Raw genomic sequence first — 26223 nt, forward strand, 5'->3', positions numbered from 1 at the left:
AAACCTTGTCAATAAAAACAATAAATCAACACCTCTGTCTCTTTACATTTGATATCTTAACATGTCTTTCAGAGTAGAGATTTTTTTTTTTTTAATGGATTTATTAGCCTTGTAGCCCATATAATTTGGAGTGCTCATTGCTGGTTAATTGATCGCTTTTACTTTGAAAAAATACATTACAAAGAAATCGGGGTGGGGGAGCTTGTGCTCTCACAAAACTAAGTTGATCAGAGTTAACTTATCTGTGATCATTCACTTGAAAAGCATACACAGTAATGCCTATGACCTGCACAGTCTAAAGAGGTTTGGAGGTTGAAGGGATTGAGCTGGTGTGTGTGAAAGACCGGTGAGGGTGTTTCTGCTGAAGAGTGTGTATTCATCACTACAGTGCACAGTGTATTTGGAAAACACGTTTTATTAAGCAGTTTACACAATCAGTTGTTCACAGTCGGCAGTTAAAACACATACATATTCACTGCTATTAAAATCTTCAGGCAGCAGTGAAAAACATACTCAAATAAGAAAAAAAAGTACCGTGGCTCCTTAAAGAACAAAATGTTAGGTGATGTCACTTGAGACAGGAAATGAGGGGTTTTTTTAAAATACACATTTACCGTACTTTATTTAGGTAGGTCTCGCCCCTTGTTTGCTTATAGCACTATACAAATTTAAGTGCCCAGAAACCAAAGTAATGATGGACTGTGAACCATTTCAACTTAAAGTTTTTGCATTTATCACTTGACACATGCTATTTGAACACTGTAATACAGGAAACACTTGAAGCAGAATACTTCCCAATCAGTACCAATAACTTTCATTAGATAACCCTAAATATCAACCTTTTCCTGTTAACTTTGAAACCAATTTACTGCTTTTTTCTTTCTTTCAGTTGTATCATACTTCTGGGGAGGGAGGTGTGTCTAAGCTCTTTCTAAAGTTCACCATATATTCTTTGCATAAAATACAATTTCTACTTACAACCTGACTTTAAATTTTAAAAATACCTAATATTTTGAAAAGTGGTTTCAAAGTCATTTTGAGTCCTTTTTTAAGCTGACCAACGTACTGAAAGAATTCTTCAAAGACTTTTTAAAACAAAAGCACTTAAGTTACCCATATTTCTAACCTGTAAACTGACGTTTCTTGGCAAGATGGGCATCCTGAAGACCCTGAAATCAGTGTTTATTTGTCATGAGTGAAAGAAGGAAAAAGAAAATATTTACTATGTTCTCAGGCTTTTAAGATATGGCTTATAAAATGTGTAATATGTATCCCAGGATATTTCACATTTTTCTGCAGTTTTCCAGTGGACCTGCCTATGGAATACTGAAAACATAATTCTATAAAAAATATTCCTAGAGACTTAATCAGTTATTTTAAAAAGAGGCAGTAGGGAGAGACTTTTATTAAATTATTCTGACAAGACCCTTATGCTAGTGGTTGCCAAAGTTAAGGCTATTTAAAATGTGCCATCTGCACAAACATGGCTCTAAGAAAAATAGCCATATTCTGAGTCTAAAGTATGAAGACCACACAATCTCTTCTCCATTCTCAATGATACCACAACCTGTACTGTTGAATTGAAAATTTTGCCAATGAGTGCACAGATCTAATATGTTTTATTATAAAAGATACCTGAATTTAAATTTCTTTTGAACACCTAATGGGAGGAAATACATATAATAAAAAATACAGGTTTTATTTACCTTGGAAGAGTTTGTACTGTATCCAAAAAGGGAAGATTTCTATCTAAATTTAAGTAAAAGTCAATATTAGAACTATATAAAAATCTTAAGGCTCATTGGCAAAGATACTGATAAATTGTCACAGAAGTACATGGCTTTGTTTTTTTTTAATGATTCCTGCTTGACTTGGTTTTTCAATGTGTGAAAATTGGTCAGCCAAAAAAAAAGTCAGATTTATAGAGAATCTCTTAACCATGGAAGAATCATATCCAAGGTCTTAACTGAAGGTTATATTCTGCCTTACTCTGAAATTGGAACATTTAGCACTAGTCAGACCAATGGAAAATGCTATTAAATATAAGTGCTTAAAAAGGATTCTTGTGACCCATGCTTTCAGAATGGTAAAAACTGGTTTATATTATCATACCACCTTAGAACAATCAAGTTTTGCTACCTAGAGAGGATTGTTTGATTTTATCAAAGTGAGGTCTAACATGTTTTTCAAACCTTTCCATTTGGGATACAGAAGAAAGCTGCGTCCAGACAAATTCGATTTAAAATGCTGCAATCTTGCTTGCTTCTCGAACACCACTCAAATATGCCCCTGTAACAGTCTGTGGGAAATGCCTATTTGTTGCCTGTTAAAAAAAAAATTATAATTCGAGATCATGTATAAGAAATTTAGATGACTATCAAAATATAATACGAACTTAAACTTTTCTCCCATCCTCCTAAAATGTTGCCCCTCCTGTGTACTCACAGGAACACTCGACTCACCCATCACAGCACCTGAACATTTCTGGCTTAGCTCACCATGTTTCACCAAATTCATTCTACACAGTCAGCACTCCTGTGAAGTACTGTGTGACATTCATGAAGGTATTAGGTATGCCAGGTACTGGAGTTAAGAATACTGAGTAAGACACAGCCCCCTCCCATCAGACAATCACAGGAAGTGAATCAGTTCATCCTTGGCTGGAGTTTTGCTGGATGGCTACTAACAAGAAGAGGTGTAACAAACACAGAAGGGAAAGAAAAGGTGAGGACTATCAACAGAGAACCTCACCTGCAAGGAGGGTATAGTGGGAAGAGAATAAGCAAACCAGGACAGGAAAGTTAGGCCTGCATTTACAACTGTTAGGTATTCTCTGTCATTGTTAGGTATTCTTGCCTGGAAAATTCCATGGACAGAGAAGCCTGGCATATATAGTCCATGAGGTCACGAAGAGTCGGACGTGACTGAAGTGACGAGCACAGATGCAACCAAGACAAAATCTGGGATGTATTATGGGAGAAGAGTAGCTAAAATGTTGTCAAGTAGGTCATAGAAATGGAGAAGGCAATGGCACCCCACTCCAGTATTCTTGCCTGGAAAATCCCATGGACGGAGGAGCCTGGTAGGCTGCAGTCCATGGGGTCGCTCAGTCATGTCCGACTCCACTTTCACTTTTCACTCTCATGTATTGGAGGAGGAAATGACAACCCACTCCAGTGTTCTTGCCTGGAGAATCCCAGGGACGGGGGAGCTTGGTGGGCTGCCATCTCTGGGGTCGCACAGAGTCGGACACAACTGAAGCGACTGAGCGGCAGCGGCGGGTCATAGAAAAGGGAATATAAGAAACACGAAGTTCCATGTGAATTTAGGTTACATGTTACCCAAACTGGTAGCTGGCATGAAATGGAAAAACATCCTGGTGCCAAAGACTTTAATAAGTGGGAGGATGATCAGGAGGTCAGGGGGACACCGTTACTCGGGAAAAGAGTAGCAGAGTAATAGAAACCTCAAAAGAAATGGGTTTTATAAGAAGTACTTCGTCGCTTCAGTCGTGTCAGACTCTTCGACTCTATGGACTGTAGCCTGCCAGGCTCCTCTGTCCATGGGATTCTCCAGGCAAGAGTAATGGAGTGGGGTGCCATGCCCTCCTCCAGGGGATCTTTCTGACCCAGAAATTGAACTCAGGTGTCCTGCACTGCAGGCAAATCCTTTACCACTGAACCACTGGGGAAGCCCTTTTATAAGAAGCTGAGGTAGCAACTGGAGAAGACTCTTAAGAGTCCCTTGGACTGCAAGGAGATCCAACCAGTCCATCCTGAAGGAAGTCAGTCCTGCATATTCATTGAAAGGACTGATGCCGAAGCTGAAACTCCAATACTTTGGCCTCCTGATGTGAAGAACTGACTCATTGGAAAAGACCCTGATGCTGGGAAAGATTGAAGGCAGGAGGAGAAGGGGACAACAGAGGATGAGACGCTTGGATGGACCGACTCAATGGACATGAGTTTGAGTAAACTCTGGGAGTTGGTGATGGACAAGGAAGGCAGGCATGCTGCAGGCCATGGGGTTGCAAAGAGTCGGACACGACTAAGCAACTCAACTGAGGTAGCAATTGTATCAAAGCAGCAAAGAAAAGTCAAAACTTCTAAAGCCCGTTCGTGGCCCTTTGGCCCTATTAGGGCCATCTTTTGGAAGTAGCTGACAGTTGTGGCCTGGAATGCAACCATTATGTTCTGTTCCTACAAAGTTGGCGCTTTATAGCCCAAAGAGGAAATCAAAGTCAGCTGGTTTTAAAATGATATTCTTTTGTAATAATTCAAAAACCCTGAAAAGAAAATATTAAAAACACTTAGATGAATCGAGGAGAACTGTATAACCTAAATGGTATTAGGGTATGAACACAGATGAAAAGAGTGCTGAGAATTTACTCTTATTTTGATGAACTGGATGGATGTTGGGGGTGGGGAAGGGGTGGTGGGGAATAGCAAAAGCAAACTAATTCAACAATAAGTACTGAAAAGAGAGATCTAAGAAGTATGAACCCCAACCCTGAAAAGTGGTAAGGAGGAATCCTGGGAGGATACATCTGCAGGAGTCCCCAAGATAAACTAGAGCAAAGAGAAGATGTCAGGAAAGGGGGTTTCAAGGAATGGAACCTACAGGCTGTCCACCAAGTGGGGAGGCTTGTGACTTCCCTGGTGGTCCAGTGGTTCGGTTCAGTTCAGTCGCTCAGTCGTGTCCGACTCTTTGCGACCCCATGAATCGCAGCACGCCAGGCCTCCCTGTCCATCACCAGCTCCTGGAGCTCACTCAGACTCAAGTCCATTGAGTCGGTGATGCCATCCAGCCATCTCATCCTCTGTCGTCCCCTTCTCCTCCTGCCCCCAATCCCTCCCAGCATCAGAGTCTTTTCCAGTGAGTCAACTCTTCGCGTGAGGGGTCCAGTGGTTAGGATTCTGCAACTCTGTGTTTCCATTGCAGGGGGCATGAGCTGGATCCCTGGTTGGGGAATTAAGATTCCTAGGCATGGCTCAACAACAATAGAAAAAAGTGGGGAGGTTTAAGAAGCAGTATAAAAAGAGTTATGGAGAAGGAAATGGCAACCCACTCCAGTATTCTTGCCTGGAGAATTCCACAGACAAGAGGAGCCTGATGGGCTGCTGTCCATGGGGTCACACAGTCAGACATGACTGAAGCGACTTAGCAGCAGCAGCATAAAAAGAGTTAAGCTAATGAAAGAAGAGGCTACTATGATTGAAGAGGAAACAGCTGTGTAAGAAAAGAATCAGTGGTCGCCTTCCTAGCTCAGTAGTAAGCAACCACATCATATAAGCACTGACACTAATTTAAAATTAAATTGTGAAGTAAACAGAGAGGGAAGAGATGAAACAGGCTAAGTCTTTAACCTGACAGGAAGTCTGGAGGTGATGTCTTAACTTCTTAAATCCAAAGACAAGAAAGTAAAAATCTTAAGGCATGAAGTAAACTCCAGAAGAAAACAGCAAAAAGAGTTAAAAATGGCTGCTCAGGGAATTTGAGGAGGATATTGTCAGGGTACCTGCCGTTCGTTGCCATAAGACTTTTGACGGTATTTGATGTTGCTTTTAAACTCTGAACACAGACCACTTCAACTAAAAGCAAGTGATCCAAATGAAAGTAATCGGGGTTGGAGTGATGAAACCCACCTCGCCAGCAAAAAAGACGGTTCCTTGTATTTCCTCAGCAAGGATGTCATAGGCCTCACCGCTGCCCCCCGTCTTCACGAAGCTGTACGCCATCTGGATCCAGGGGTCCGTGCTCCAGCGGGTGACAAAGTACTTGGTGGGATCTGGGACCTCCTGTGTCAAGCAGAAGGGATCGGAAGGGACTTGGACTGGGTGCAACCCAACCGTTCTAAGATTACAGCCCTCCCTCCATCCGGAAAGTGAGTTAATCCCCGTGGCATCCTGGGACAGCAGTTCCCAGTATGGCCCTCCTGCCCGCCTGTTGCTCTGCCCAAGCCTCTGTATCTGTGTCTCTTCCTCTGTCGCTCCCCCATCTTTCTGACTCTCCCCAACACCCACATGGCTCCTCACTTCAACACCTTGTCCTTCTGCCAGAGACAATCTCCCCACCTACCAGAGGTCATCACCAAAGGCTAAGAGTCCAGGCATTCCTCTTCCCTGGGGCTTCCCTGGCGGCTCAGACAGTAAAGAATCTGCCTGCCAATGCAGGAGACCCAGGTTCGATCCCTGGGTTGGGAAGATCCCCTGAAGGAGGGCATGGCAGCCCACTCCAGTACTCTTGCCTGGAGAATTCCATGGACAGAGGAGCCTGGAGGGCTACAGTCCATGGGGTCGCTAAGAGTCAGACATGACTGAGTGACTGACACACACCCACGTTCCCCTTCTCATCACCTGGAATGCGCTGGACCAGAGGAGGAGAGGGACGGGCAGGGTCTGAGGACCCCTGACTGGAATTCTCAACAGGCTTCTCCACAGAACAGCTACACCGGTCATGTGTCACTCTTTAAGTTTCAGATAATTCTGTAAGGCTGACCACTGCCAAGCGCCACCGTGAAACAGATTTCTGTACAAACTGTGTGCTAAGTTCCAAATAATTGATTTGGAAACAAATTTTGAGACCAAGTCCCAGGTGAGGGACTACTGTGAGAGAGAACTGCACCATGTGAAATAAGCAATACCCCGAGGGCCCCCCTCTTTCTAATGTACATTATGTCATTTCTCTTCTTTCTACTTCTGCTCCTTTATTGGGAAAAGACATACATCGTGCCATTTATAACTCTCCAGAGACGGTGAGATTTAGTAAACTGGCAAATAGTATCTTGAGCTTCTTGGAGAAAAGGGAAAGAGACTAGCAGTAGCGGGGCGGGTGGTGGTGCAAGAAAATTCTGGACAAGGTCCCTTTGAATGGAAAACTGCTGTCAAAGCTTGCGAGGGTTTGGGAACAGGATACCCAAATACAGGATCTCTGGAAAATGCTGAGTCTTTTCCCTCTTGAGGAGAGAAAGGGGATGTGCATGATGTGAAGGAAAAAAAGGAAGAGAGTGTAAGAGGAGGAATGGGGTACTATTATAAGCTTCACTGTGTCCCCCTACTCAAATTCAGATGATGAAACCCTAACCCGCAGGACCTCAGAAGGCAAGTCTATTTGAGATAGGAGTTCCATGAGGTAAGTCAATGGTAAGGACTTTGATGAGGTCATTCAGGTGGGCCTTAATCCAGGATGCCAAGTGCCCTTCTGAGAAGAGAGGATTTGAACACAGACAACACAGAGGCGAGACCACGCGAGGACACGGGGGAAGCAACCCCTGACCCCAACCCCTCAATCTGGTGTCTAGCCTCCTTAATTGTGAGACTGAATTTTTGTTGCTTGGACTACCCAGTCTGGGGCAGTCTGTCATCGTGGCCCGAGTAAACTAATGCTTAAGAGGAAAGTTGGGGCTTCCCTGGTGACTCAGACAGATGGTAAAGAACCTGCCTGCCATGTGGGAGACCCAGGTTCAATCCCTGGGTCAGGAAGATCCCCTGGAGGAGGGCACAGCAACCCATTCCAGTATTCTTGCCTGGAGAATTCCATGGACAGAGGAGCCTAGCGGGCTACAGTCCATGGGGTTGCAAAGGGTTGGACACAGCCAATCAACTAACACTTGGATATTAAAAGAGAGAGGAAGACTGTGGCCCATTGCCCTGAGCCCCTTCGTACTCAGTAGGAACGGATTTTTGGGGGCTCACACCACTCTGAAGAGCACAGGAAGTCAGCGGCAAGTGTGTTTTTCTCTTTTCAAAGGGCGTGTGTCTGACCTGCTCCTTGAAGAGCTCACGCAGGGTGGCCATGCACTGCTGCAGCACCTGCTTGTCCTCCAGGCTCCGGACGGCCGCCACCGCCTCCCCCGCGATCACCGACATCAGCACGCTGTGCTGCTTCTGGACACGTGACGGGGAAAAGCACTTTACAGGCCGGGCTTTGGGGGCCCGAGTCTCCAGACGCGCAGGTCTAAGCACTGGGTTGGCCAAAAAGTTCGTTCGGGTGTTTTCAGCCGATCTCATGCAAAAACCCGAATGACCTTTTGGCCAACGCAACAGACGTGGCCCTCATCCTCACAGGACACAGGTCATCATTTCCTACTGTCTTGTGGCCCAGGCCACCCACCTTCATCTACGCATTTTATTGTTCCCTGCTGGAAAAACTCCAGAAGTCATGTACATATCAAACCCCTGGGTTCTCTTGGCTTTTCCCTTCTAAGAACTTGTTTTAGAAGAAATGGAATGAGATTGAGAAGGGAACTCTGGACATAAAATAATGGGGGGGAAAAGAGCCCTTCTTGAACAATAAGGACATTCTGCTCTTGGCTCCCATGAGGAACCTTTGAAGATAAACTGTCTTGGGACAAATGCGCCGGAGGAAAAGCTTTGGCAGGACATCAGCACGACCATCACTTTCTAGCCCAGGTGGTCCTCTCCTTGGTCCTCCTCCCCCAACCAATCACGTCTAGTGAATCCCAGACCCGCCCTCGTGTGGGCCAATCATACCTGCCCCTCTCCCCCCAGAGGACCCTTGGGGAGTATATTTCAAGTACCATTCATTACTGTGCTATCACCAACTCACCCTAAGAGGAATCTGGAAGAATTCCTCCACTTCCATGGCAAAGAATTCATTTCCCAGGGACCAACATTAGTACTTTAAGAAAATATGAGAGACACAGGGGCTCCTTTCCTACAGGGAAGCATGCCCTGCAAGTGTCCCCCCAGCATACAAACAGACAGCCAGAGTATCCACAATGTCTATTAGCTCCTGGGCTTGACACGGGAGTAATTACCAAACCAAATTCTAAACTGTTAACAAGGGAATTCAAACCATGTTCTAACACCCATGACTTTACCTGGGGATCCATGTCATAGAACACGGCAAAAAGCCCTCGCTTGCTGGCACTAGGAGGAACGTGACCAAAAAAGTCAGCCCCTTGAACTTTACTGTCCCAAAACCTGTAAGGAAATTGCAAGGCAATCTGGAAAGCAAGCAAGAGAAAGGTGGTTATTAAGAGTTCACGGAAATCAAAAGTGTGGCAATCTCTAAGAAGCCACCCATAGCTCTTAAATACTTATGTTTAAAAAAAAAAAAAAAGATGTTCCAAAAAACTCAAACATACTCCCTTTCCATTCTTCTATCCTTTGTTCTTTCTGTGAACATCTGTTTTTTAATGCCATTCAGTCCTGTCCTCCCACGGATAATGGTGGGACCCACTGACAACCTCTAGGCTAATCCGAAGATGCAGAGCACTGCTGAGACTTAGTCTTGAAGCTTATCTCCAGGAGATGAAAGTCTTACTACTCATAGGTCTGTTGGTACCTACTGCAGCACTGGCAGATTCTGCTAAAGCAGTTACTCAAGGCAAAGGAAGTAAAACACTCTCCTCACTGGGGCTAATTAGTGAAGGGTAAGAGGGGTTCCCTGGTAGCTCAGCTGGTAAAGAATCTGCCTGCAGTGCAAGAGACCCGGATCTGATCCCTGGGTCAGGAAGATCTCCTGGAGAAGGAAATGGCAACCCACTCCAGTATTCTTGCCTGGAGAATCCCATGGACAGAGGAGTCTGGTAGGCTATAGTCCATGGGGGTGGCAAGAGTCGGACACGACTTAGCGACTAAACTACTATTACGACCGCTACTAGTGAAGGGTAGATATGGAAAGCAGAAGGAAAAAAAAATTGCTTATTTATATTCCCAGTTCAAACGATGAATAATGAAAAGTCTTTCTCCTGAATCAAAACTTGCAGAGCTCGGTCCGCTCTGCTCTTTTTGTTTGGATGCTATCCTTCTGTATTCTTCAGGAACAATTACTCAAAGGAAAAGGAAGTCTTCGAATGTGATGTGGATTCAAAAATCACCTATTTCCCAGTACCAGAAGTTTGGGGACCCCTGCCATCTGATACTCATCTCTCTAGTTGCCAGGCTTAAGTAATTCAGTCACCTTTTCAATGATGCCTGCTCCTAAGCTGTTGATGGCCTTCATCTTCTTGTCTGACAACGGTGGATTAAACTGAATGGCACCTTTCTGCAGTAAAGCCAGTGGCACAGTGACTAACACCTGTGGGAAATAATGAACCGTTTACATTTTGTCAAGTGTTTATCGATGTACTCTGTTGGGCTGGAAATCTTTCACTTATAAGCTGGGGTAACTTCCAATTTAAACTGTGTGATGCGTGCTGACTACTAAAAATATCTGCTTTCATCATTTCAGAGCAGGCTTTTTGAATCACAGCCTGAAACTCCACTCTAATTTCTCTAAAAGCCGGAATACAAAGAAAAAGAGCAAATGGGCCGGGTCAGGGTCAGGCAGAGGGTGACGCAGCAGGGTTAGCGCACCGAGCGTGTTGTCCCGAACCACGAGCTGACTTGCAATTTTATAAGGCCTGTGAGTGTCAGTCACTCAGTCAGGTCTGAGTCTATGTGACCCCATGGACTGTAGCCCACCAGGCTTCTCTGTCCATGGGATTCTCCAGACAAGAATAATGGAGTGGGTTGTCATGCCCTTCTCCAGGGGATCTTCCCAACCCAGGGATTAAACCCAGGTCTCCTGCATTGCAGGCAGACTCTCTACCATCTCTATCACAGGTTCAGTTCAGTTCAGTTCAGTCGCTCAGTCATGTCCGACTCTTTACGACTTCATGAATTGCAGCATGCCAGGCCTCCCTGTCTATCACCAACTCCCGGAGTTCACCCAAACTCATGTCCATAGAGTCGGTGAAGGCATCCAGCCGTCTCATCCTCTGTCGTCCCCTTTTCCTCCTGCCCCCAATCCCTCCCAGCATCAGGGGCTTTTCCAATGAGTCAATTCTTCGCATGAGGTGGCCAAAGTATTGGAGTTTCAGCTTCAGCCACAAGAGAAGCCTACAATTTTATAAGGTAGTATTTAAAAATTTTTCTTTACCATTAGGAGGAATATTAGATATTGGCCTGATTCTCACCTGGGGAATCACAAATACGGATGCTACTGACAAGTAATTTTCAACTCTGGTCACATGTTGGAATCACTTGGGAAGCTTTAAAAACATGACCAGACCAGTTCAGCAAGAACCTATGTAGGGTGGGGCTTTGTAACCTTTCTTGTTAAGCACCTCCCAGGTGATTCTACCCAGAGAAGGAAATGGCAACCCACTCCAGTATTCTTGCCTGGAAAATCCCATGGACAGAGGAGCCTTGTGGGTTACAGTCCATGGGGTTGCAAAGAGTCGGACATGACTTAGTGACTAAACCAGCACCACAGGTGATTCAGAGGTGCAGCCAGGGCTGAGAACTACTGCTAGTCCAAAGTCTATATGACCAATACTCACTACCTAGCTAGTTAATGGCAGGAACAATATGAGGAATTATCCATCCCCCCCGGAATTAGACACTACCCCATCTTTCCCATTTGACATGCAAACCATCATTTCTGTGTGAATACCAAGGACTATGAAATATTTTTAGTTAACTGAAAAGCATAAAACACAGCTAGTCTAGGAACTGGTGACAGTTCATCAGTTTTTGGTTAACACTTCAGACATAATTAAATAGATCGATGGGGTTTATTAAGCCCCCTCCACCCTCAAAACTTTGTTTTCTAACACTACAGAAATCTCAATGTGATTTCATATATTACATTACAGCACCTTTCACAGTCTGCCTACTAAAGCTGTTTACAAAAAATTCAAATGATGTAAAAGTACTTCTGCCAGTTTCAAGATAAAAACACAGAGTGTTCTCGATCTGAAAAAAGGTTCTGTGGTACAAAAACAAAGACACCGCCCACTTAGAAACCACTGAATTAAACAAAGGAAAACAGGTTGCTCAAACGCAGGACTTCTCAGAGCCTTTAATATGCTCTTATTTAACCCGAAACACAGACTCATATATCCTACTTTACAAACTTATTTGGCCAAAGAATTTCTTTCCTTGTTCAACTCTCAGAACTAATGCAGCACTACCCAGAATTCCATCTGCCATGAATCTATATGCTGGTCAAATAATTAAATCCGCTTTGTACAACCACACACAACTAGTGGAGATACAGAATTCTTCAGAGGTCAAATAAGGTTCCAGGGAGATGGCTAAAGGCAAACTGCTTGGTGGAAAAGCCTGGTCTCCCTCACTCTCAGGCCCCTGGCAGCACCCAGTGGAAGCACAGCGCTTACCTTCTGTGCTGTACACACTGTTCCATCGGCAGTGGCAACTTGCACTTCATCTCCAGAATAGTCAATACTCTGTACCTGCTCAAGAAAAGCAATTATGGAAAACATAATGAGGGATGGAACCACACGATCCGGGGTCCTCTCCAATTCTTTTAGGATGGGAGTTTACATTTCCCAGGCTATGGGGAACTACTTCCCGGCATTTGAAGAACTAAACAGTTATCGCTTCCTCCAGGGAACTCTCACTCAGTCATTAAAATTTATAAACACTATGTCAGAATATGCAAAAATCTTTATAACATCGTGTAAGGTGAAATACAGACATATATATGTAATTGCCTCTATGATTATAACCACATACAACATGATTTCATAGAAATGTATATTTGAAGGGAAAATTTAAGTGTGAAAAGAACCACACTGGATCAGGGAGGTGGTGAGCAACCCGAGTGCTTGATTATTAATAAAAGCGCATCTCAGTCACTATTGTTTCCAACAACAGCAGTGACCTAATCGACAAGGATAGTGCAACTGATCATAGTATCAAAAAGTACCTGCAGACACTGGCTGAACATCAAAGCAGGTGCCTGTCTGCTATCTACAAATCCCAAACTTCACATGCTCCAAACGCCACCAAACCTGAGCCACCTACCACCGTAGACACTCACCGGAGACCTGAGCCGGATGTCCAGTCCCTCAGCCAGTTTTTCTAAGATGACGGAGTATCCGGGAGTGAGGAGGGTGTGGTCACCGGCAAACTGGGCAAAGAATTCATTGTGGTCCCAGGAGCGAGCAGACACCTGGGAAACACCAGGAGAGGTTGGAAAACAAGAGATGGTGGAAAAGCTGCGGCTGCACCTAAGGGACGAGAAGAGGAGCCCAGGGTGGGGAAAGCCATCCCAGGGCAGGGGGACAGAGGGTGAAACAGGAAGGGAGCGGGGGTGATGGACGAGCAGCTACAGCCAGGTGGGTACTGCTCCAGGGGAAGGAAATTTCTCAGTAATGCACAGGAAAGCTTATTTTAGAACAAAATGTATATATGATTTGGCCATGGGTACCACTCCCTGACAAAAAGATGTATTATACATCAACAACACTGGAAAAGGAGAATTCTATGAGAGGAGGCCCGCATCTGATCAACTCCATATAGAAATATGCCACCTAGATGTCTTCGACATGGAAATTCCATAGAAGCTGAAATGCAGCATGATTTTAGAGAAGTGTTATTCCAATTGCAAACAATCACCGAATGCAACGTCAGTTGTTGTCCCTCCCCCACCCCTACCAAAGAGGATAATTAAGTTGGGGATCATCCACAGAACCATGATTCAACGTGCAGCATATCCAAGTTGCAAGATCAGAGCTGGTGACACGAATTGAAAAGTGAAAGTTAGTTGTTCAGTCGTGTTCAACTCTTTGCAATGCCCTGGACTGTCACCCGTCAGGCTCCATGTAACTCTCCAGGCAAGAACACTGGAATGGGTAGCCATTTCCTTCTCTAGGGGATTTTCCTGACCTAGGCAATTTTAAATTTATTTTAGCAAGACAAACAGATCCTAATTGCAAAGATGCTCTATTCTGGCTTCTTAAGAGCAGTGTTTTCAGCTCCCAGTTGCACAGGCACGCCTTGAGGGCCCCCTGAAGAGGGCAGTGGACAGACACAAGCCTGTGACCCCTGCCCCTCAGCACAACAGCCTTCCTGTATTCAGGTTTATAGCATGAGCATCTTCACAGAAATAATGCTTTGCAGAAATAATGCTTCTTTAAAACGTCTCCTGCTTTAAAGAATTTGTTTCAAAACCACCATGGGATTTGTATACTCTAAAGCTGTGGTTCTGGGACTTTTAAGCAGCAGACCCATTGATCCCCATTATCCAGACCACCACGGGCTCAACGTTTCAATATGGAAACACACACCCAGAGAAACAAGCATGTTCAAAGCCCACCTGATGGAGGTTGCTGCCACAGGCATATTCCAGGTTACTGAGATGGAACTGAAGCACCTGCTCTTCCAGCTCACTGAACTGGATTCCAGACTCTTTGATAAAAGCTTTGTAGATCTCCTCTATCTTTTCTGCAATGGGAATGGAGCAAAGCAGGAAAAAAAAAAAATTTGGACATTATGGTCCAATTCCTTATCCTTTGTGCTCCACCTCCTTCAACCCGCAAGGCCTCAAACTTTGGAAGATCTTTCCCAGGTGGTCCCAGGGGAAAGGGTCAATGTCTTGACAAGATTGGTTTCTCTCAGGAAAGAAAAGCTATCTTAATGGGGAACGAAGCTATGAGGGTCCTGTGTCTTCAACCCTGTTTCATTTTTGCTTAGTGGAGAACCAATTTTTTCCTTTGCTTGAGATAAAGGAAAAGTAACCTCCTGTCTGTATATATAATAACAGACAGAGAATTCCCATTCCCTTTCCGCTCCTACTGAACCACCTTAAAGTCAAGTTCTTTAACAGTTCTCCTTGACCAAAAGATTTATCACAGACTGACAACTGGCTATCGTCTCTTGCAAACATTCCAAATATTCCACCATGGACTTTCACGAAGGTAACTCTCCGGCTCAACACCTTTAATTACTGGTTCTCCATTGCCTATGTAATAAATTCCAAAACCCACAGCCAGACAGTGTGAACACTTTTTTAGCCTTTCCAAAGACAGCAAACCCCACCTGCCCACTCACTCAATCTTTTCCTGGTAAATGCCAACCCGGCAACATCTGCTACTACCATGCTTCTTCTTGGAATGCCCTCCCCCCGTACCTCGGTCCCATCCATCCTTTATAGACTAGCATCACCTGGTCACTACCAGCCTCAGGAATCGCTCCCTTGGTTATCAACACCCAGCACTTATCTATCTCATTCAATTAGAACTTTCAACTACATATACACATCCTGGTGTTATCATTCCGATGATTATCTTAGATTCCTTTTGTGGGGAGGTGGAGGGGGAAAAGGGTTGTGCCTGACAAATATCTCAGCAAAAATGACTTCTTTATAATGTTCCCAGTGATGACAACCATCCGACGGAGACACGGCAGACTCGAAGGTTCTATAAGGTACCCTGCACGTGCTTGACTAGAGACAGAACTGGGTACCAGTTAACTTTTTTTTCGACAACTGAAGGTTCTCATTAATATGTTCCATTCTTATGCTAGACTGCTGTACGGAGATGTCCACGGCATCTCTGTGCTGCGCTCTTATTCCTAGACCTCTGGCTTTTTTCCACTTTCAGTACCTTCTCATACCAATGCCATCCTTGTCTCCCGCTATGCAGTTTCTGTTTTTCTTTAGGTTTCGTAAAGGTGTGGGAAGCATCAAGATTGCTCAAATAGTACATAAAATTAAAGTAGAAGCAGGCTGAGAGAAGCCTTAATGTGATTTCTACGTAAATAACATTTTAAAGCTTTAGTCCATTTGCTTTGTGAAATTCACTCTAACTTCTAACTACTTATACTTTTGTCTTTTGAGCTAAATCTAATAAGGTGAGAGCTCCGACAGCTGAGAAACCACTAGGCAGGCTCTAATGTAACCTCATGTAGAGATGGGGGCATTATTACTAAAGCTTTTCAAAAAAATATATCACTATGATAAAACAACTACTTATAGAGTAAATATGGTTGGTCCTCCCTTAATAACTTGTTTTAAGTAAAGCCAAAACAACATTATTAATTTCTGTAGACGATGATCCTGCAAGAACTGTAAAGAGAACGCCGCCCAGCAACTATCACACAAACACTAAGCAAATTCTGAGAACATGCTGCAAGTCTGCCTAGTCGCTGTCTTCCAGAAAATTCAACAACTTGCCACTTGGTCTGGACACTGCCACATTTGGCTAAATGATCCCAGTCAACCCCAGGATGTTTCCAAAAATGTTCTGTTATGGTTTGTCTGTCAACACTTTTACTAAGGGCGGTTAGCAAGTGGGTCGGTCTCAGAGGTGAAGAATTGAGGTCATGGGGGGTGGGGTGGGATGAGAGGATTAAAAGAAGAGACAGACAATCCCTGCTGAGAAATTTACCCCAAACAGAGATGGAGCGTATGCCAGAACCCGTACACAGAAACACAAAGTTGAAACCAATTAACACCCTGACAGTTGAGTTAAAATGCTTACAATGTAAGCGACTCCACTATGCTCCCGAGAATAACAAATGAATACATTCAGTCATGAAATCATAGGTTAAATAAATATCAATTTAAGAAGCAATACAGTAAAATCTCAGCTGGTGCCCTCAGGGAAATGAGCTGTTACTGTTAGGTTTTCTAGAGGGTTGTGGTGAATATGGTCCATTTGGTACCAAAGCCTAAAAGTTTTGAATTAAAATTCTTAAATTATAATACAGAGTCTTGCATTCTTAAACAAAATATATATACATTAAAAAAATCTTAACCTTCTGTCTGAAAAAGGAAAAGAAATCCTGGCACATCGAAACTCTTATCTAGAAAAGTCGTTATACGGTGGCTAGTTATTCACATAGAGCTTATCACATGCTTTCTTAAAAGCAAGCTCTTCTGGGAAACTGAAAATTAAACATTTATGTGATTTTTTAAAAACATTGGCTATGGTGTGCAGTAAGCTGTGTGTGTGTGTGTGTGCACACACACATATCTAAAGGTCCCTGAGGCAGTTTTGTTCCCCTTTGTGGAATGGCCAGTCCAAAAGGGATGCTCCGAAAGACTATTCTCATTGGGTCCACCCAGGCTCATGGATGAATGATGCTACCGCTGATCAAGCTTAGGTTAGAATGAGACTCAGATGGAACAATCAGAACACCATTCTCCCCATACCTCCTAAAGGGACATCTTGGAGCTGAGTCTTATCCTTCCTCCACTCAGAGACCACATCCAAGAGAGCATTAAAATGAAAATCCATGCGCTTGTCAATAGTGGGGTCAGTTATTCTTCCACCTTCCTGAATTAAGTCACATCTTTCTCCAAACTTATGCATGCTGATGCCAAGCTTCAAAATAATAAGAATAAGAAGATGAAAAGTTTTCCCTGGAAAAAATAGGTACAGGTTCTAAGCTGCAATCAGACAGAGCTCTTGTGGAGCAAAGGGTCAGTCAGGATCTCTCAAAAATACAGGCTGATCAGGGCATGGCCGCAAAGGCAGGCAGTGAAAAACCAGCATGGCACCGGAGAATGGAAGGGTGCCAACAACAGCTTCCAGGCCATGCCCTCCACCAAGATTTATCCATGCTTCAGACGCTAGTGCTGCGTACCGCCCCTCCCTGCTCTGACACCCCCTCTCCTCTGTGGAGTCTCACGGGAAAGAGCACACAAACGCACAGACACTCACAGAAGCTGAGGCTGAACTGACCGTCAATCAATAGTTCACAAAAAGCTTTGGTCTTCAAAGAAATCAGGTAGGGTTGCCCAGCGAGAGGCAGGAAGCCCAATTAATTCTCAGATAAACAATGAATACTTTTTTTTTTTAAGTATAAATAGGTCCCAGATAGTGCATACAAAATATTCCATGTGATACTGGGATATACTTATATCAAAAAAATTATTGGTGTTTATCTGAAAGTCAAATTTAAATTGGCATTCTGTATTTTTGTTTGCTTAATCTGGCAACCCTACAGCAATAAGCTAATTAAGTGGCCTGCAAATTAACACACAAATATAATTACAGACCAAGACGGGGGAGGGGGGATTAAGTCTTCCAGTTGCACGTTCGGAGAAAGAAAGAACTGTATTTGTTCTTATTTACTTTTCAGAGGGGATGAGGGGGAACAAATCATTCTGGGTTTATTGCATGTTATCTAGAGGCATATTAATACTGCACACAAGCAAACTGAGACCATCTTTTGTTCACCTACAGTACAAATCTTAAAGAAACTCACTTGTTCACACATGAGTGCTACTGGGTTGTTAACACAGCCGTTGACAATCTGGGCTCCTCGTCCCACCGTAACGCCTGTGAAAGACTTATCATCCCATACTCGGCCTCCGATTCTGTCTTTGGCCTCCAGGACAGTCACCTAAAAAGACAGACAATCGGAGAAGCTGAAGAAGATGGAACAGTCATCCCAAATGCAGTACAAAGGTGAAGTGACACAGTAAGATGAGTTTTGCATCTAGTTAATATATTATCATATTATTAGAAAAACAACTTTAAAAAGAAGGCAGTGTGTCAAGGATCCAGCAATTCCATTCCTGGGCGTCTCTCTGGACAAAATTATAATTCAAAAAGATACACGCATCCCCATGTCCGTAGCAGCACTATTCACAATAGCCCAGATGTGGAAACAGCCTAAGTGGCCTTCGACAGATGAATGGAAAAAGAAGATGCAGTGCGTGTATATGTACACACACACATACACACACTGGATGTGGTGTGTGTATATGTACACACACACACACACAGGAATACTATTCAGCCACAAAAAAGAACAAAATAATGCCATTCGCAGCAGCATGGATGGACCCAGAGATGACCATACTAAGTGAAGTGAGTCAGAAAGAGAAAGACAAATACCCCATGATATCACTTATATGTGGGATCTATGACACAAATGAACGTATCTGCAAAACAGAAACAGACCAAAAAAAAAAATCACATGTGATTCTAAGCACGACCCCAGGGGCTTGGCCAGCATAGACTGGTCCCACAGCCAGATTACTTTATCTCCTCCAAATTTCTGATGCTGGAGGCGGGGGAGCTGCTCTCCAGTGGACAGCCCTGTGCCTCAAAGAGTGACTCTGCCCTTGGTTGTAGAAGCTGAAAATGGGAAGCCTCTTCAGTCCAAAAGCAGTCCTTTCACTTCTGGAGCCCCAGGAGCACTCCTTCAGATGGCTCCAGGAGGCTCCCCGAGCTAAGCATCTCTGAGGTTACTCAGAGGAATCTATTTCCCAACCAGGAGGGGTGGTTTCCCCAGAGAAAGGGGAGAACAACAGAGGTCCCCTGAATATTCTTCTTCCTTGGACCTAAATTCCTTATTTTCTCCAACTAGAAAAGGCTACAACTCCTGACTCTCCACCTTCTTTCTGACTTCAGATGAACCTAGAACCATCCATTTCTAGTTTCTTTTTTCATTTATAAGAGGAAGGCTGAATGTTAAAGAAATCTCCTCCCCTGAGTTTGGCTAGAAATAACTTTTTTTTTAATCGAAATATAGTTGACTTACAATGCTTCTGGTGTACCACAAAGTGATTCAGTTATACATATAAATACATATGTATACATACAGTTTTTTTCAGGAATAACTTTCCCTGTAAGATAATGCGAGTTTCCCAAGCAAAAAACACGTAAGAAACCTTGGTCCTAATATCTATTGCTGAAATATACATATGGCCAATTAAAATACCTCACAGCTTAATACCTCTTAGACAATAATTTGAAATGCAAACACACTTCCTATAAACTCAACTCAGATTCTCCCGTTTTTGTCAGTAGTATATATAGAATCCAAGACATAGATGTTGCATTCCACCAAAAGGAAAACCTCTGAGGCATAACCACTGAAAACTTTCTCATTTCTGAAACTCCGCCAGCAGAGATGCTGTGAAAAATGTTGATTCTTTTAGCCACACAGAGCACGGAGAAAGACTAATTCAATTCTACCAAATTGATTTTCACGTTTGGTTTAATGGAAAACCAAAGTCCTTGCAAAACAAGTTTTTAAAAAATGGAGAAATGAGTCAGACCTAGGAAGTCCCAGAAATCTGGGAGACTTGAATGAATCTAATGGAAATTAGATACTGAATTGCACAATTTTTTTGTAATCGACTCTATTTTGGCTAATTTTTAACAAGTAGAATAAGGCAACACACTAAATAAAAAGAAAGAATATAGCTAGCTAGTGGGAAGCTGCTATATAACAAAAGGAGCCCAGTTAGGTGCGTTGTGATGACTTAGGGATGTGGGGGGAAGGGAGGTCAAGAGGGAGGGAATATATATGTATAATTATGGCTGATACTCATCATTGTATGGCAGAAACCAACACACACAGAAAATAAAGGATTTCTAAAATTAATAAAAATAAAATGCATTTTGATATGAAAATAAGAAAGAGTATCTTTCCTTGGGGAAGAAGGCTACCCCAGATATGGTAGTTTAGTCGCTAAGTCATGTCCGATTCTTGCGACCCCACGGACGTTATAATGTATGCAGTATTCTTTGCTCAAATCAGGAACTAGTTTCCCAGTCTTAGAAAATTTGGACCAAAGGAGCAGTTAACCATCTGTTTTTGCCTCCATGTCCCCCAAGTCTTACCTTAATTCCAAAGTTATGCAGTTGCCTAGCAGCTGCTAATCCAGCTGGACCAGCCCCAATAATAATGACTGATTTCTTTACGAAAAGAAAAAAAGAAACAAAAATCCAATTAGAGCAATGAAAAAAAACGTACTAGAAGGAGCCAACTGCCAAGCAATGTTAGTTCATCTGTATTTCTTTGCTGTCCCATTTGTAGAAAGTTATTTCCCTAAAGAACACATCAGTACTTGTCCTAAGCCATCCACCCTTTCCTCTTTTCTACCGTCAAGGAGAACAGTAATTTATATTCTTTCCCCTGAAGAAACGCAAAATCTACAAAAGTCTCGCTAAAGCTTTTACAGTGATAATGTGAGTTTTACTTGTATTATTAACGTACAATCATGTATCATGACCGTCGGTAGCAGCGCTGCTAGAGTTACCGTCACCTACGTTGTGGTAATCTTTAGGCAGAAGATGCTGGTCAGGGCCAACGCTGAGCACTCCTGTGTTGATGAGACCTTTCCTCGTCATAAAATAAAGTATCCTCTCCACCTCCTGCACGCATCGAATGCGCACGAGACCCCGGACGATGATGTGAGGAATACATTTCTGAGGAGTAAGAGCTTCCTGTGTTTGGAAATAAAACCAGATTGTTAAACTAACTAACCGAAAACAAGTCTTGGTTCCTCAAAAAGGGAAAACACAGAATGAACCATATGACCCAACAATTCTATTCCCATCTACGTACTGGAAAGAGCTCAATGCATGGCAGCATTATTCGAACTGCCAAAAGGTAGGAATGATCCAAGCGTCCATCAGTGGATGACAGTATAAAGCAAAAGGTGGTCTGTCCATACACGGAATATGATTTGGTCATAAAAAGAAATGGAGTACTGACACACGCTGCAACAGGGAAGAACCTTGAAAACGTCATGCTAAGTAAAGAAGCTGGTTACCAAAGGCCACATGTTACATGATTCCATTTATGTGAAACACCCACAATAGGCAGATTTTACAGAGACAGGGAGTAGGCAGTGCTGTGCTTAGTCGCTCAGTCATGTCCGACTCCGTGCGACCCCATGGACTGTAGCCTGCCAGGCTCCTGTGTCCAACGGCTTCTCTGGGCAAGAATACTGGAGTGGATTGCCATGCCCTCCTCCAGGGGATCTTCCCAACCCAGGGATTGAACCCAGGTCTCCCACACTGCAGGCGGATTCTTTAACCATCTGAGCTATCAGGGAAGCCCAAGAACACTGCAGTGGGTAGCCTATCCCTTCTGCAGGAGAACTTCCTGACCTAGAAATTGACCCAGGGTCTCCTGCATCACAGGCAGATTCTTTACCAGCTGAGCTACCAGGCAAGCCCAGAAAGTAGGCTAGGGTTGCCAGAAGCTGGGAGTAGGGAGTCACTGTTTAATGGGTGTGGGGTTTCCTCTTGGAGTAATGAAAAAGTTCTGGAATTGCATAGAACTGAGGGTTATACAACACTGTATATGTACTTAAGGCCACTGAATTGCACATTTTACAATGACTAAAATGGTAAAAATGATAAATCTCACGTGCACGTTTTGTGTGGTGTGTTAGTGCTCCGTTGTGTCCGACTCTTTGCAACTCCATGAACTGTAGCCCACCAGGCTCCTCTGTCCATGGAATTCTCCAGGCAAGAATACTGGAGTACATTGCCACTCTCTTCTCCAGGGGATCTTCCCAACCCAGGGATCGAACCCTGGTCTCCTAAACTGCGGCAGATTCTTTACCATCTGAGCTACCAAATAAAAAAACTACCTCCCAGGGTAACTGGAATCTACCATTTATCACTAAGACACAGTAAGACCAAAGGGAGGTCTGCCTGGTGAAGGAAAAAAGAAAGGAACAAAAGAGGCACACGGCAATCTCTGTTTTATCACCTAAGTTTCCCCTCGCAGAGAATGACCGATATGGGGAGTGTGGGTGCAGAGCACACCACAAATATATTCCTGACTCAATAAACCACACAACAAAGGCCATTATAGAAACCCAGGCTGCTGCTGGCCCTGGGATCTGAAAAAGCTAGGTTCTCATCACTGATAAGATATAGGAGGAACGGACTTAGGAACTTTTCAGAAAAAAAAAAAAGACCCTGACTTTGTTTACTCCAGAAGCTTTGGCAAGGGTTGGTTCATCTCAAAGATTCAAGAGTAAGGTGGCCTCCTCGCAGGGTCATGAAGTTAGAACAGGTTTGGATCATGGGGCGCAGTGGGGAGGTGCCCGCTCTGGCCTTTCTTCTACTTGTCCCCAACCCCCAGCTCCAAGAGAACCTGATCAAACACAGGAAGATGACTACAGGCTCAAAATACGAAAGAAATAACATGTACAACATTGGCTTGGATTGCTGCAGAAGATTAAAAAATGTGTTTGTATTCATGACTTAAAAAAAAATATTTAGTCTGACTCCTTGTGTGTTTTTCTGACTCCTTAAAAGCAACCATATTTGAGTTTTCCTGCTAGAGTATTAAATAGATACATCTTATGATCTTATTACAAATTAAAATAGAGCCACACTGATAAGCGGAGGACTTTTTAAATTAGACTCTTCCACAGTATAAGACCAATTTCAAAGTCATCTAAAAAGAAATGTCAAGAAAAATGAACCCAAGGCTGTTTCTGAAAAATGCATCTTCCTTCACAGTTTATTTACAGGAAAATTCTGACCACAGTTTTGTTTAGTTCAGCAAATGTTTACTACTTAGTTTAATACCTACTTCAAGGCTGCTGGAGAGGAAATGAGTAACTCTACCTTGCCCAGCCCACTCACCTGGGTGTAATTCATATCAACTGCATTTACAGCTGTAACTTAATCAAATCGTCTAGGGCTGGGGTCTAATTCAATGAAATACCAGGGCAGACCCAGAATATCTTTCTTTAACCAAGACTGGCAGTCTGGCAAAATGTTCTACATTCAGCAGTCACTCAAATAATTGCAGAAGAAATTAATAAATTGGAAAAATACGAGGGTCAGGAAATACTTCGCTTAAAAGAAAAAAAAATTGTAGTACCGCCACCCGGCCCATCCCCCAATTTATCTTCATCCCTTTCAAGGTAAGTGCTGTTTGACGCCCCTAACATTCATTCAGTCCCAGAAAAGAACCAATCACTGGTTTCAGATGCTTGAGGATAACAAACTGAGGAAGAATCCTGCCCTCCGGGGGGTTTATGATTCAGTCTTTAATGTTTCATTCTTTTTTCTCCCGGCATTGTCATCGGAACTCCTTGACCCAACTTTGCACTGTACTCACTGTACTCACTCACCAGAGAGTCAGAATTCTGGTGGCATATGGTCTGAAGCGGTGGTTTTCAGGTGGTGAGTCTTTGCCTCGTTTGGCAATATCTGGAGACATTTTTGGCTATCACACCAAGTTGGGGGGGATGGTGGTTGCTATGGCATCTAGTGGGTATAGGCCAGGGATGCTACCTAAACACCCTACAATGCACAGGAGAGCCCCCACCCAAACGTGTGGTGGAGACACACAGATCTAAGGAGATAAAGCCACTCCTCTAAGAGAAGTCTGTGTCCACGTGCTGCTGGCTAACCTGCGCCCCACTCACCTTGCAGTTAGTGAACCACAGGGCGAGGACGAGATTCCTCAGAGCCAGGTACATGGTGGGGTCCCGCGAATACTCTGGGAACTCATAGAGCTCATCCAGCTCCATCACGTCTGGCCTCACACACAAGGCTTTGCCGCACTCGTTGGGTTGGTAGAAAGGCTGGAAGTACCGGTTCATGCCTGGAACTGAGGGTAGAAGCAAAGGAGTAAATCTCACAGGCTGTAAATTTCAAATCTGGGGAAGCGTTAGTCGCTCAGTGGTGTACGACTATTTGAGACCCCATGGACTGTAGCCCGCCAGGTTCCTCGGTCCATTGGACTCTCCAGGCATGAATACTGAAGTGGATTGCCATTTCATTCTCCAGGGCATCTTCCTGACCCAGGGATCAAACCTGGGTCTCCTGTATTGCAGGCTGATTTTTTACTGTCTGGGCCACCAGGGAAATCCGGGCAAGCTGAAGAGCATAAACAAAACCAAACCAGAAAGAAGGGCCTAGACAAGCTTCCTGGTCTGTCCTATGTAAATGCCTCCACTTCCTCTGTCCAATTAGACCTGCTAGGTGGAAATTAAAAAATATTTCCCTATTCTTTCTTCACAAATTCAATTTCTGTAGCACAGAAAGTTTTTAAATTTTTTTTGTTAAAGAAAAACATGTGAAAAAAAAAGAAAAACATGTGCTATAAAATCTGCCATCTTAATCATGTTTGAGTGTTACATATTCACATTGTTTCTCAACAGATTTCCAGAATGTCTTCATCTTGCAATCTGTGGTGATGGAGAAGACTCTTGAGAGTTCCCTTGGACTGCAAAGAGATCCAACCAATCAGTCCTAAAGGAAATCAACCCTGAATACTCACTGGAAGGACTGATGCTGAAACTGAAGCTCCAATACATTGGCCACCTGATATGAAGAGCTGACTCACTGGAAAAGACCCTGATGCTGGGAAAGACTGAAGGCAGGAGGAGAAGGAGGCGACAGAGGATGAGATGGCTGGATGACATCAGTGACTCACTGGACATGAGATTGAGCAAAGTCCAGGCGATAGTGAAGGACAGGGAAGCCTGGCGTGCTACAGGCCACAGGGTCGCAAAGAGTTGGACATGACTTAGCAACTGAACAACAACTTCATTTTGCAAACCTGAAATCCCAAACCCAACTGAATGCCAAATCCCCATGGAAATATATCTTAAAAGAAACTATTATTGGAGTTTTTCTGATTAGAAGACAGGTTCACAGAAGTAAATAACAAATCACTAACCCCTGATAATCCCTGTGCAGTGTTAAACCCAGTCTAACCTACGTTGTTTCTAGGAAAGAAAGAAAAAAAGCCCCCAAAATGCACTGAAAAGGCTGTTTTTCTTACCTGCTCTTCAAGAACATTGTCCCATGTCATTAAAGATGACTTCCATGGACATACAATGCTATCTTATTTATTATCTACTCCCCTATTTCTGGGCATTTTGATTTTATCCAATTATTTTACTACTATAAACAACACCACACATCTTTGGACTTACTTTTGATAATCTTCGATAATTTAGGATAAATTCCTACATCCAAAGAGGATCTATTGTAAGGTTTTTGATTCTCACTGCCAAATGGCCTTCATATATGTATGCACTGACTAATTAGCGTCTTAGGGCCTGCTTCATTCCACCTTCGGTAACACTGGGATTTATCATTTTAGTTGTGATTTTGACCACATCCACATTTTTAGAGGGTCCAGTGCTACTAGTTAAAACCTCAATAAAAGCCCACAATGTCAAAATCCACTTGCACCAAAGATGAAGTCTGTTAGTGTGCAAGAGATGATCTAGAATTCTCGCTCGTACACAGAGAATTCTGATGGAGAATTTTTTAAATCCCCTGAAAGTAAACAGTCATCAGTCTGCTTGCCTTGACCTGAAGTTTTTTCAAGAGCGGGTCATTTGACTATAATTATCAATGGCATAATTAGAAGAAGAATGACTCAAAGAGAAGAAAGAAAAGTGGCTCAAGTTAAAACTTTCTTCCGGCATGTCAGAGTGAGTAGGCACGATCATCAAGTTACACAGCTATCCAACTTTCAAAGAAATGCTCATTAAACTCCGTAGGTATGATTCCTAGCCAAGTGTTACAGGCCTTCCCAATGATTAAGGGAAAAATGAACAAATGTATATAAATAATACGAGTGATCCACAGTAAAACCAGATTCATGAAATAATGAGGTGTTTTGTACTAAGTGAACACATTAAAAACAATCAAACAAAAAAACCCATCTCTTCCATTCTGCTCACCCACACATTTCCAGGGCAAAGTAGGGGAGGGAAGGCAGGGAG

The 26223-nt window shown here is 43.4% G+C and overlaps 1 protein-coding gene across 2 annotated transcripts in view; it reads right to left on the bottom strand.

Moving 5' to 3' along the window:
• Window positions 1-436: 436 nt before the first annotated feature.
• Window positions 437-26223, bottom strand: part of KDM1B (lysine demethylase 1B) — a 38282-nt gene continuing 12495 nt past the window's right edge. Inside the window, exons 8-20 of one of the 2 annotated variants that reach the window (XM_068994277.1) lie at window positions 23905-24089; window positions 20771-20947; window positions 20342-20416; window positions 17970-18107; window positions 16912-17083; window positions 14074-14201; window positions 12796-12927; window positions 12131-12205; window positions 9928-10044; window positions 8843-8968; window positions 7764-7886; window positions 5646-5798; window positions 437-2323 (exon numbers count right to left, since the gene is read on the bottom strand). In XM_068994277.1, the coding sequence (XP_068850378.1) occupies window positions 2240-2323; window positions 5646-5798; window positions 7764-7886; window positions 8843-8968; window positions 9928-10044; window positions 12131-12205; window positions 12796-12927; window positions 14074-14201; window positions 16912-17083; window positions 17970-18107; window positions 20342-20416; window positions 20771-20947; window positions 23905-24089 (1685 nt within the window). In that variant the 3' untranslated portion in view covers window positions 437-2239. The remainder of the gene's footprint in view (window positions 2324-5645; window positions 5799-7763; window positions 7887-8842; window positions 8969-9927; window positions 10045-12130; window positions 12206-12795; window positions 12928-14073; window positions 14202-16911; window positions 17084-17969; window positions 18108-20341; window positions 20417-20770; window positions 20948-23904; window positions 24090-26223) is intronic. The other variant, XM_068994278.1, reaches the window with a different exon arrangement.

The sequence above is a fragment of the Capricornis sumatraensis genome, chromosome 22 (genome assembly GCF_032405125.1).
Source record: "Capricornis sumatraensis isolate serow.1 chromosome 22, serow.2, whole genome shotgun sequence".
NCBI lineage: Eukaryota > Metazoa > Chordata > Mammalia > Artiodactyla > Bovidae > Capricornis > Capricornis sumatraensis.